Source organism: Dicentrarchus labrax, unplaced genomic scaffold (assembly GCF_905237075.1).
Source record: "Dicentrarchus labrax unplaced genomic scaffold, dlabrax2021, whole genome shotgun sequence".
Taxonomy (NCBI): Eukaryota; Metazoa; Chordata; class Actinopteri; family Moronidae; genus Dicentrarchus; species Dicentrarchus labrax.
In genome coordinates this window covers 15,372,753-15,384,275 of record NW_026136711.1, presented here as the reverse complement: position 1 = coordinate 15,384,275, position 11,523 = coordinate 15,372,753, and the positions used below count along the sequence as shown (strand labels likewise).

The 11,523-nt window shown below is 40.8% G+C and overlaps 2 protein-coding genes across 2 annotated transcripts; both read left to right on the top strand.

The window, feature by feature from the left end:
• The first annotated feature begins 92 nt into the window (after positions 1-92).
• Positions 93-3,607, top strand: trim107 (tripartite motif containing 107). The gene is made up of 2 exons (XM_051415538.1): positions 93-261; positions 1,537-3,607. The coding sequence occupies exon 2, from the start codon at positions 1,548-1,550 to the stop codon at positions 3,084-3,086; it is 1,539 nt and encodes a 512-aa protein (XP_051271498.1). The 5' UTR covers positions 93-261; positions 1,537-1,547; the 3' UTR covers positions 3,087-3,607.
• A 507-nt stretch (positions 3,608-4,114) lies between these two features.
• tpra1 (transmembrane protein, adipocyte asscociated 1) lies at positions 4,115-11,215 on the top strand. The gene is made up of 11 exons (XM_051415539.1): positions 4,115-4,303; positions 5,097-5,280; positions 5,363-5,495; positions 6,029-6,115; positions 7,267-7,339; positions 7,527-7,606; positions 7,732-7,842; positions 7,949-8,009; positions 8,216-8,318; positions 8,743-8,823; positions 8,929-11,215. The coding sequence occupies exons 2-11, from the start codon at positions 5,108-5,110 to the stop codon at positions 9,197-9,199; spliced, it is 1,173 nt and encodes a 390-aa protein (XP_051271499.1). The 5' UTR covers positions 4,115-4,303; positions 5,097-5,107; the 3' UTR covers positions 9,200-11,215.
• The last annotated feature ends 308 nt before the right edge of the window (positions 11,216-11,523 follow it).

Here is an 11,523-nt window from a genome sequence, read left to right as displayed (position 1 = left end):
ATATTTAGACAAATTATTTTTGTATGCTAACCAACCAATTCTGAGGGCATGATGACGTTTACCATATAAGTTAGTGGGGGCAGAGTGGGTAAGGGTTTGGCAAACAGAAACATGTAGTCACGCTGACACATGTTGCTCTGTCAATGGCTGGGGGTGTTGGTGTTTGTGAAATGCGTCTAGAGCGCTAATCTGTGCGTCAGTGCGTTTTATTGACTCTACCTGAACAGGAAGACTCAACGCGAGACAGCACTGTTGGAACAGGTGAGTCTTTGTTTTTGGTTTTCGTGTTTAAAGAATACACTGATGCTCTGTATTTAGCTGTTCGTACAGAATGAGGCGTCTTCTGCTGCTGCGCATTAATTGATGCGCAAACGAATATTAATGTAGGCCTAATTCTTTTTTAAGGAAGTAAAGTGACATTAATTAAAATCAAACGTATTCCTTGCAGCAGAATCACGCTAACAGTGTGTGATTAATTAAACGGAAGAAAGCGAAACTTTAGTGAATTTGGCCACATGGAGATTCTGTTGCTCGCAGGAAATCGAAACTTAACCAACAGCCTGACAACGCAGAAACAATATGACCTACATTGTTGACTGCTGGACCTTGTTTGTCACTTTTCATGTCCGTTTGACACTTCTTCCTGTAGCTCTTCCTACTTATAATAGATTACATTTGTTGAAACCTAGCTTTTGCACATTGTGGCCAGTGATTTGGAATCTACTTGCACGCTTAAAGTGTTTGGTTTCCTTGTGCCGCACTGAGTCGTTCCTGTTGGTGTCGGTAACTTCCTCACCTTCTCCTACACCTGCAGGAAAGATGCGCAACGTGCCTGCATTCAGGTTAATGTAGGCAATATTTCCTGTGGGAATATGGGATGCTGCCATCTGGACTAGTTAAGATTCACATTCAGAAGTTATCCTTGGTAGATATTTTTTATACATTATTGGATATTTTACACACTGGCTCCCATATTTTTTTTTATTACTTTAAGGCCAACAAAAAATGGTCAAGTCCCCTTTCACTCACCTACACAGTCATGTTTATTCATTCATTATCATATCATATAGAAAGTTCACCATCTAAACAGAGTCAAATACGTCAGCCAAGTTTAAATCTGAATCAGGTTTATTGCTGAGTAAGTTTTTGTCCGGGTGTGTTGGTGCATAACAATAAACAGGGTAAGAAGAATATAAAGAAATATAAAAATCAAGTACTTAAAGTTTACATAAATAAAGAATTGACAATAAAGTACAAAAAGATGTAACAAAATAAGTACATTATGTATCATTTAAATGTATGAGCTGTACAGGAATGTGCAAAAGTTCACAGTATGATAAGATAGAAGTAGATAGTAATCCAAATGATGTGCGTTAATGTAGCGTAGACTTTGCACTGCTGTAACATGTAGTGACTGAGCAGTCAGTGGGGGTTCAGGCCTTGTTGATGAGGCCAGCTGCAGTCTGGATGTAATACAGTGCACGTATAATAAATCATAGATATATCTGAAATACCCTGAGTTGTCTGTTTTTCCAGCATCTGCCACCATGAGTGCGACTGAAGCAAACCTTTCTGAAAAGCCTCATCCAGGAGCTTTGGCTTTGGAGCTGACTTGCCCCATCTGCTTGGAGCTCTTCTCTGAGCCTGTTTCTCTCCCCTGTGGTCACATCTACTGCTTAGCCTGCCTGCAGACCATGGGAGAAGGCCTTGACCAACACAGCTGCCCAGAGTGCCAGGCAGAGTACCCGGGAACCAAAGCCCTTGTGAGAAGCTTTAAAATGTGCAGCATCATAGAGAGCTACAAAGCCACTGATGGGAAAATCAACTCAACTGCAAACCCTTCTGATATCAGCCATGTAACAATCAAGAGCGATGATACGTCTGTTACAGAAGAATCAAACACAAAGTATCACCAGGACACAGCAACAGCAGGAGGGATCCGGGAAGAAAGTTCAGGCTGTAAGGGAAAGGATGGCTTTCAGGTTGGGTCTGGATCCACAGGCAGTGGCAAAGCCAAGACAGAAATGGATGAACCCAAATTCAGACTGGCATCTCAAGTCACAGAGTTGAGCCTCAAGCTGGAGATGGCAGAGAGTGTGCTGAGGAAAGAGAAGGAACGCGAGTTTGAGGTGACCACTGCAAATGGTCAGCTGAGAGAGAAAGCATCCAAACTTTTAGGGCAGATAAAAGATTTGTCACAGAGCTACAGCGTACAGGTGATGCAGATTATTGAAGAACAGCTAGGCCCAGGTGAGGCCGCTGTGGGCAGCCGAGTCGATCAAGCTTCTGAGCTGACCAAGCAGCTGAGACATGCTATGCTCAGAGCGGAGTCCCTCCTGACCGAAGAGGATGCGACTGAATTTAGTGACGAGCTTCGGACTCTACAGCCATGCATCGTGGAGTTAATGGCCACGCCTGTCGGAGAAGAGGAAGACCGCATTGAATCAAAAGTCAATGCTGCAGAAGCCTGTCCCGAGCTGGAAAAAATGAATTTCAAGCTGAGGGAAAGAGTTGGAGAGATTCAGCGCTCCCTTCGAAACATCCTCAACCCTTCAGAGGTGACCTTTGACCCAGAAACTGCCCACCCAAACCTCGTCCTCTCAGAAGACTTGAAGACAGTGACTTTCAGCGCTGCAAAACAGCCCTACCCATCCTGTCCTCAGAGGTTCACCAGCTTCTTCCAGGTCCTCAGCACCCAGAGCTTCTACGAAGGTGATCACTGCTGGCAGGTTGAGCTGGAAGGTTCTCCGTGGATCATTGGTGTGTGCTACAGTGGGAAATTAGCACGTAGTGGGTTGCCCTCTGCTCTGGAAAGCAGCCGGAGCTCCTGGTGTCTGATGTGGTTCAACAACCTGCTGACGGCCTTTGAGCAGAGCCACAGTGTGCCGCTGAAGAGGACCACAGTGTCACGCAGGCTGGAGATCACACTGAGTTTCAAGACCCACAGGCTGAGCTTCTACAACATAAGCCCCGTCAGCGGGAAGACTCATGTGTACACATTTAAGGCTAACCTGACTGAACCAGTGCACCTGGCCTACAGGATGATGTCAGGGCACCCCAAAGCACGTGTGACTATTTATTCATAAACATAACTACAGTTTCTGTTTACTATATACGCTTGGCAAATGTGCTGCTGCATAGTAGAAGGTACAAAGTGATAATATTTTTAAAAGCTGATTTGAGACTTGAAATTTCTATGATTTAAAGAATGTAAAGTCTTTAGCTGTATGTTGGTAGACATACAGACTCTGACTTCCTCATTCCTCAACCAACTTGTTCCAAAGAGTTCAGGAATTCTGACTGCACTCCCTGGATGTTTTGTGTTATAATATATGACCTCTTCTACATAAGCTTAAAAACATACATGGGACTGAATTACTAATTTCAGTGTTCCTGAAACATAGTGCTCACATACTGTGCTCAAAAAAATAAGTCTCAATAAATGTCATTATTATTATTATTTTTAACTTTATGGTAATGTACAGTGTGATTCATAGTGCATAGTGTAAAGGTTAAAACAAAGCAAAGATTACACATTGAAAAATGTTGTGTTTTATGATGTTTTTGTATTTCCATCTGACAAATAAACTCTAACAGAATTACTCTATCCCAAGCCTCATAATATATTATCATCACATCCATATTATTACACTTTGGGAGATGTCACTAACTCCTAATGTGTACTTTACATGCCTTAACTTAAAGGTCCAGTGTGTACGACACACAGTGAAGTTGCAGATTGCGACCAACTGAATACCCCTTGCCTCACCCACATCTTCCAAAAGTGTAGGTGAAACTAGTGGACCACTGTTTGGTTTGTCCCTTCTGGGCTACTGTAGAAACATGGCGGTTTTCCCTATGTAGAAGAGGACCCGCTCCCATCTGTAGAGAAAGACGGCTCATTCAAGGCAACAAAAACACAACAATTCTTATTCTCAGTTGATTGTACACTGCTGACAACCTAACCATTGATATTATACTCCATTTCTGCCAATAGATCCTCCTAAAAGTTACAAACTGGACCTTTTAAATAAATCTAAATTTGCTAAATAAACTACCATGGCCGCAGCCTGCCTCTTTAAGAGGTTGAAAAAATAAGTAACGCTAATGTCCTCTCGCGAGACTTACTCACTTGTTTGGTGAGAGTCAGCTGACCACACTGGGGAAATTTGTTAACGAAACTATCTAGTACAGCCATGTCCCGTATCAGTGATCAATTTATTGATCGATCGCAGTGTGTAGTGCATGTGCTGAAGTATTTCTGAAACATTTTGCCGCAGTTGAATCTCAATCTACTGAATAGGTAAGATGTTTTTACCAGTGGGAGCTCTCGTTACGTTGGGTCGGCGTCATTGCACTTGCACTAGTATCACGTTTGTTTTGATGCTACGTGAGCCAGTCGGCTTATAAACTGTGGCATTTAATGGTACATAGCCAGCCTGAGATACATTTTGTATATTAACATTACTGTATTTGTCCACAGAAGCTCTGAGAATATAGTTTTAATTTACAAACAACCCTTCTTCCGACCCTAGCCAGCTAGCTGGAAGTAGCCGCGTTAGCTAACGTTTGAAATCCCCTTCACGCTATCTTGGAAGTATTAAGATAACGATAGCTAGTTAAACTACAATGCCATTAAATAGTGTTATGATAGGCCACACGCATGAGTCGTACGTTGGATTATGTTGTTAATAGCCGCACTTTATCACCGATAACAACTCCACCAAGAGCGGGTCTGAGTTGAGACATGTCATTTTATTTAGTTTACTCCAACCAGGTTAGCTTCTATATCCTGACAGTTCTCCTGTTGAGTGGGCGTACATTAATGCTAACGGGATTACATTGGTTTTGCCATTTGAAACTGATAATGGCAGCCAGTCTCGTTACATAATGTTTATCTAAAAGTGGATAAAGCTGTGCCTGGTTCCTTCCTGGTACAACAACCCAGCGGCTGTAATTAAAGCGAGCTGAAGCAGCATAAATCTGTGTTTAGTTATGTTAAATCTGTTTTACATGTGAATTGGACCTGGACAGAGGAAACAAGAAGTGAAATGTCTGCCAGTTTCAATTAATATCAGACATGATTTCCCTGCCAGGGTCCGACACCATGCTAGCCACAGTGACTGCTGTGGTTAGGTTTGCTCAGTACAATGGCAGTGTTTCACCTACACCACTGGAGAACACATCATCATACCCAACTTGGCAATCGGACACTGAAGCCAACATCTCCAAGCCTCACAAGTGTCTGCAAGTACTGTATGAGGACATTGGAGACTCCAGGTATTTGGTAGAATATTGTAGATGAAATAGTTGAAAACCATAGTTCTGCATTATCCCCTTCACATTCATCTCTCTTTCTTAGGGTGCGGTTCTGGGACATTTTACTGCTAGTGCCTAATGTGGCCTTCTTTGTATTCCTGATGTGGAAGCTGCCCTCAGCCAGGGCGAAGATTCGACTCACCTCTAGCCCCATCTTCGTCACCTTTTACTTGCTGGTAGGACAAAAACTACAGAAAACACCATTATACAGTGAATTCTATTAATAAAAGTATTTCAGCCCATAATTTAAGGTTAATCTTGTAAGCATTTTAATCAATTTCTAAATTGGCAGATCTCCCAAAAGTCTAAAAGACAATGAGCCTGTTAATACCTTTCACTTCCTCTTTTGTTTAACAACAAAGACAAATGACCTTGTCAGAAGACTCACTGAAAAATGTCTTCCGTGTTTACTGTTTTACAATCTGTTCTTTTTTGGTGTTTACTGTTTGATTCCTAAACTTACTGCATCATTCCAGTGATGGTAACCTAACAACATAGAATCTAAAGAAGAGGATTTTTCAGCTCTGCAATGCCTGGCAAGGCTATAAAGGAGCCTCTGCATATTGTTTGTGTTTGTGTTCGTGTTAACCAGTGCATTGTTGCTATCAGCGATACTTTGCTCCCAAATTCTACTCCAGGTCATGTTCTATTGTGTTCAGAAGACAGTCTATGGAATATGGTCTGACAGATTTTGTACTGTATTTTTTAGGTGTTTGTTGTAGCAGCGGTTGGAATCACTCGGGCTGTAGTGTCCATGACTGTCAGTGCGTCCAGTGCTGCCACCATCATAGACAAAGTAAGGAAGCACATGAAGTATAAATAACATCTTTGGAGCACACATGGGTGTTGGGTTGTAGTTGTGGAAATAAGGAGCTCATTCTGTAATTCAAATGTAGTAAACAGATAGGACCACCACCACCAAAACGCACAACAAGAATTTAATAATGTTGTATGCCATAATTTAAGAAAATAATTAAAACAACAAACAACTAGCTTTATTATAAATGTAACTATACCAAACATTTATATGATCAAAAAACATTACTGATTAGACCGCCAGTCAACTCCAACAGAGTGCGTAATTATTTAGAGATAAAAGATAAACAAATAGTAAAGGGTACATGTTTAGGAATTGTAGTTTTTACCCTTCATTTGTCAAAATTTCTAACCCAGATTTCCCCAAAATAAGAGAATAAACTAAATAACTGTTTTTCTACCCTAAATAAGATTTTTACCTCGATGTAGTGATACAAAAATCAGAATACTAAAATGCCATGTGTAGCATGCATTTACGTAGTATATTAATGCGTTTTTTAATGGTTGAAGGGAAGTATTTAAAACTTTTCTCAACTATTTTGAACTATACTGTTCACAAGATGTTCATGTTTACTTTACAGTGAATATTGTCCTTTTGGAGGAGAAAAGGCCCATTTTTTTGTGCGGTAGAACTAACAGTCTGGGTGACCTTTCTAAGCGGTCGGGATCTTTTTAGTTCGATGTAAAACAGTTTGGGTTTCTTGGAGTTTAACAGTGTAAAATAGTCACGGATTTGTATTTACAGGTAGCACATGACAGACTGCATCATAAATACTTAACTGGAGCAGCAGTCACCATATCCTTCTTTATTAAATATCCAGTGGACCTGATATGAGCTTCAGCATGACTTTGTTGGGCTTTCATGTCTGAGAGGAAAGGCATGGCTGACATTCCTCACGTACCAGACAGATCCCTATGGAGTTCACAGAAATGGATCTCACTGCTCCCATACTACACTGTCATGGTTGCGCTATTAAATAAAAAAAAAAAAAAAAATGCTTTTATTATTTGGGATATAGTTTGGGAATGTGACCAGACCTGCAAGGTTTTGGCATATGTTCTGAGTCCGTATGTGTTACAACTGGTCAACTCTGCCACACTGACTACTCATGATGTTTGTTGTTTCTGCAGGTCCTGTGGGAAATCACCCGCTTCTTCTTGCTGGCTATTGAGCTCAGCGTTATAATCTTGGGACTGGCTTTCGGTTAGTTTGCTCCACTGGTTTCATTTCTCATTTACTGTATATGCGTTTCTCTCTCGTATCACCTGACACCTATAAATATAGTAATTATTTTCAGCCCTGAATATAATCATGAATGTAACTCAATGCCTGTTCAGCTTTTGTTTCTGTTAAGCCTCTTTATTTATTTATTTATTTATTTATTTATCAGGTCACCTGGAGAGCAAGTCCAGTATAAAGCGTGTGCTGGCTATCACTGCTGTGCTGGCTCTGGGCTACTCCATCACACAGGTAGTGACAGATGATGAGAGGTTAAATCGTGTTTAAAAACCTCACTGAAAATCCCACAGCAGGAACAGGAATCTTGGTAAATTGTCATTCCGTATGCAATTAAAATAAATGAGCCATTGTTTCAGGGCACACTAGAGATCCTGTATCCAGACAGTCACCTGTCTGCTGAGGACTTCAACATCTATGGTCACGGAGGGCGGCACTTCTGGTTGGCCAGCTCATGCTTCTTCTTCTTGGTCAGTAATCTGTAACCACGCAGCAGTAGCAGCATGAAGAATAAAATACAACTTGTGATACATCTCTTGATAACTGATGCCTAATGTTTTTATTTTGTTTTTATAGGTGTACTCTTTGATTGTGATCTTGCCTAAAACTCCAGTGAGGGACAGGATATCTCTTCCATGTACGTTATGGATTTAATTGCATCAAGTAACAGAAATTGGATTTAAGTGGTTGAGAGGTTAGCTTTGGATATAAAGTAATTATAATGAATGGAGTATTCGTATGCATGAGAATGTGCCTGCACTTTCAGTAATGTGTTTTTACCACTGCATGATGCCGCATTATTGACTGATGTCCATTAATCTTTGCTTTGCTTCCTTTGTCCAGCTAAGAGGAGTTTCTATGTGTATGCTGCCATCCTGTCTTTACTGAACCTCGTCCAAGGCCTGGGCAGTGCTCTGCTATGTGCTGGAATTATAGAAGGACTCTGGTCAGTATAATCCTTTTGAGTGTTCTACGAAATAAATGGACCTGTGTGAGTATGTTGGGAAGAAAGTTACGTTGTGTAGAGTTTTGGCCTCGGAGCAAGTACAGCCATAAAGCACTGGGTTTATGCTGCACAAGCCTTTCAGAACAGTGGCCTGGATATAGGGTGGCTGTTTTTTTTACAGCTTGTCGTAATTGAATTTGTTGGCTGAGTTGCAACAAGGGGGATGACTCATTGTTTTGGCGGGTCCTATAAAGTTAAGGCGAGAGGATGAAAACATAACAGATGTTTTCCTTTTTGACAAAAAAACATGTTGATTGCGCTTTCTCAGTCTACTTAAGCTGATAATATCCGTATGTCCTGTAACTTCTACTGGGACTATGGGAGTGGTGTGAAACCTGTCTTTATTTTGTCTTTTCTGAACCAGCTGTGTGGATGTCACCACCTTCCTGTACTTCTCCACCTTTGCTCCACTGATTTATGTCACATTCCTCAAGGGCTTCTTTGGGTTTGTAAAAAGAATCCTATCAAATATACAGAATACTTTTATAGTTGCATGTATATTTGTCCGTTTCTTCCTTTATTTATTTCACAACTTTCTTCTTTTCCACAGCTCAGAGCCCAAGATCCTGTTCTCCTACAAGTCACAGGTGGACGAGCCGGATGAAAGTGATGTCCACCTTCCCCCAACCGTCGCTACAACCATTGGCCGTAAGGAGCTGACCGACCAGGGCCTGTACTACTCCTCCACCCAGATTGATGGCTCTGGTCCTGGCAGCTCTCGTATGGTTGGAGCATACCTGGATGATGTTGCCTCCGGACCCTATGGGTCCAGCAGCATTAACAGCATTGAAGCGGACCGCTGGAGACCTATCAATGCGTGAATCCATGAAGAAGAGAGATGGTTATACAGCTGGACTTATATGTTGTGAGTGTGTGATGTGTTATGCGGGGTGGTGATCAGAGGAGTTGGCCAAAAAAAATGCAGAACAAAGTTGTCGGACACCAAGAAAATTTAATCTTGGTCTTGCTTTGACGCCAGGATAAGTTAACAAGTGAACACTTAAGGAGAGACCTTTGCTAGCCAATTATCTGGAGGACTGATTTAGCAACTGCTTTTGTAACACTGTTGCCAGAGTGCACTGCTGCTGTAGCTCCACAAGAGGAGTACTGTCCCTCATTGTGCCCCCGACAGACAGACTCCCTATTGATTCAACAGGCTCTTAAATGTAAGAGCTTCCTGACTTCACTCTGCACATTCATTCCAGCGTCATGCATCAACTGCTCAACCCTCATTGATGATTTTTTTAACCCTGTTTAAAGTACCCAAGTCTTTAAAATCTAACATTCTTTTGATGATGACTCAACATCTATACATTCCCACTAAAAGTTTTGAGTAACAGCATCTCAACTGACTTTGTTATCTGCTGCCTTGTATTAGATTTGTGACCCAACCCGGCTAATCTTTTTTTTTTACTGAATCACCGTGCCTCTCTACACAGGGCAAGGACTAGTGCTAAGTCATTTTGATAGGTGTACTTTGTCTTCTGAAATAGGCGCTGTCCCTCCTGTGAAAAAGTGAAAGGTGTTAGCTCGATGTGTGTCACTGCAATATTATAAGTTAAACACAGGCATTGCATTCGTGCAAAAGATGACGAACCGTCTGGTCGGCTCTCTGCCAGGAAAGGCTGAGACGAGTGCAGATCTCAAATTGTACCTCAACCCTAAACTCGCTATCTGTGATTTCTCTCCTCTTGTATTTATTTTATGCTTTTGCTTTAATTTCTTACACCAGATTAATCATTCCTGCTACTGAAAGAACATTTGTCAGCTTCGTAGTCATTAAGGACGTGCGTGATTTGAACAACAGATTTTCAAATTTTTTTTGTGTGTATTCCAAATTAGACATGCCCTCATTTCATATCAGCGTATCTAGTTAAGTTTTGCTTGCTGCAGAAGGGTTGCTGTTATAAAGTTTGTTTGTTTTTTGCTGCTAATGTCTTTTTTTTTCTTTTCTCCTGTGTTCAGAGTTTCCCCGAATGTTTTTACAAGTGGTGAAATTTGACCATAAACAATATTGCTGAATTAATCATTCAGTGGTATCAAATGATGGTATTGATACAGTGTCATTATACAGATATGAACTTAAAATTCCCTCTGAGCAAGAGAGGCTCAGGAACTGTGTCAAAGACAGGTAATTTTAAGGCCGCGTCAAGGAGAAAACTATTGGACTTGCAGAGCAAATGTACCATTCTGATCAATTCTGGTCTTGAATTGTTAGATTTTTGGTTCAACTCCTGAAATCAGTTCACGTCATACCTCCTGGTATTACTACAAGATAATACTTTAGTCTGTTTAAACCACCTCACATCACATGTACTTAAGCCTACCAAGGCAACCAATATGATGTGTGTGTGTGTGTGTGTTTTTCCCCTTGAAATGCTATATGCTTGATATGAATGGATTACCGTATTTAAGCTAGCAGTATTCATAGATAGTGGCGACCTGTATGCAGAAAACACAGAGTTACAATTATTTTTTCATCAATTTAAAGCACCAAGTAAAAAATAAAAAAAAAAGTTGTGCATTTCCAGGAAATTACAGTATTTGCCTGACTCTTAAATACTTTATATTGAAGTTTGAGTGCTGGTGATAACTGCTGTATTGCTTAGAATAGTGATTGGGAAATCAGTTTGCTGTTTTGATGGCACGAGTTCACAAGGTACATCTTTATGGAAGTCCACTCTCTTGTTATGTGAGATGTTTGATGTTGAAATCATTTTGCAAATGATCTGTGAATTGCCTTTTTTATTTAAGTGCATTGATTGTATAATATTCAGCCCATATTAATGCAATGTATTGACCATTCCATGACCTGCAGAATAAAACCATGGACTCTTTCACTTGTTTGTTTGGAGGACAAGGCGACACACAGTGGGTGCTTCAGGTAATTCAGAGCCATGGTAGGACTCCACTCTGTGGACCTCTGTGGTAACTACACTCTGGGAAAGGGCTTTTTTTTTGTTGTTGTTGTTTTACATATTTTATTCACATTTTATTGTGTATTGACAGTAGGAGCCTTATTCTGCCTCTGTGATTATGTTTGTCTTATAAAAAAAAAAAACACAAATCAGACTCCACCTTAGCCAACCTAGAGATGAACTACAATTCCCGTCCTCCTCCAGTAGATTTATACACAACCATGAGT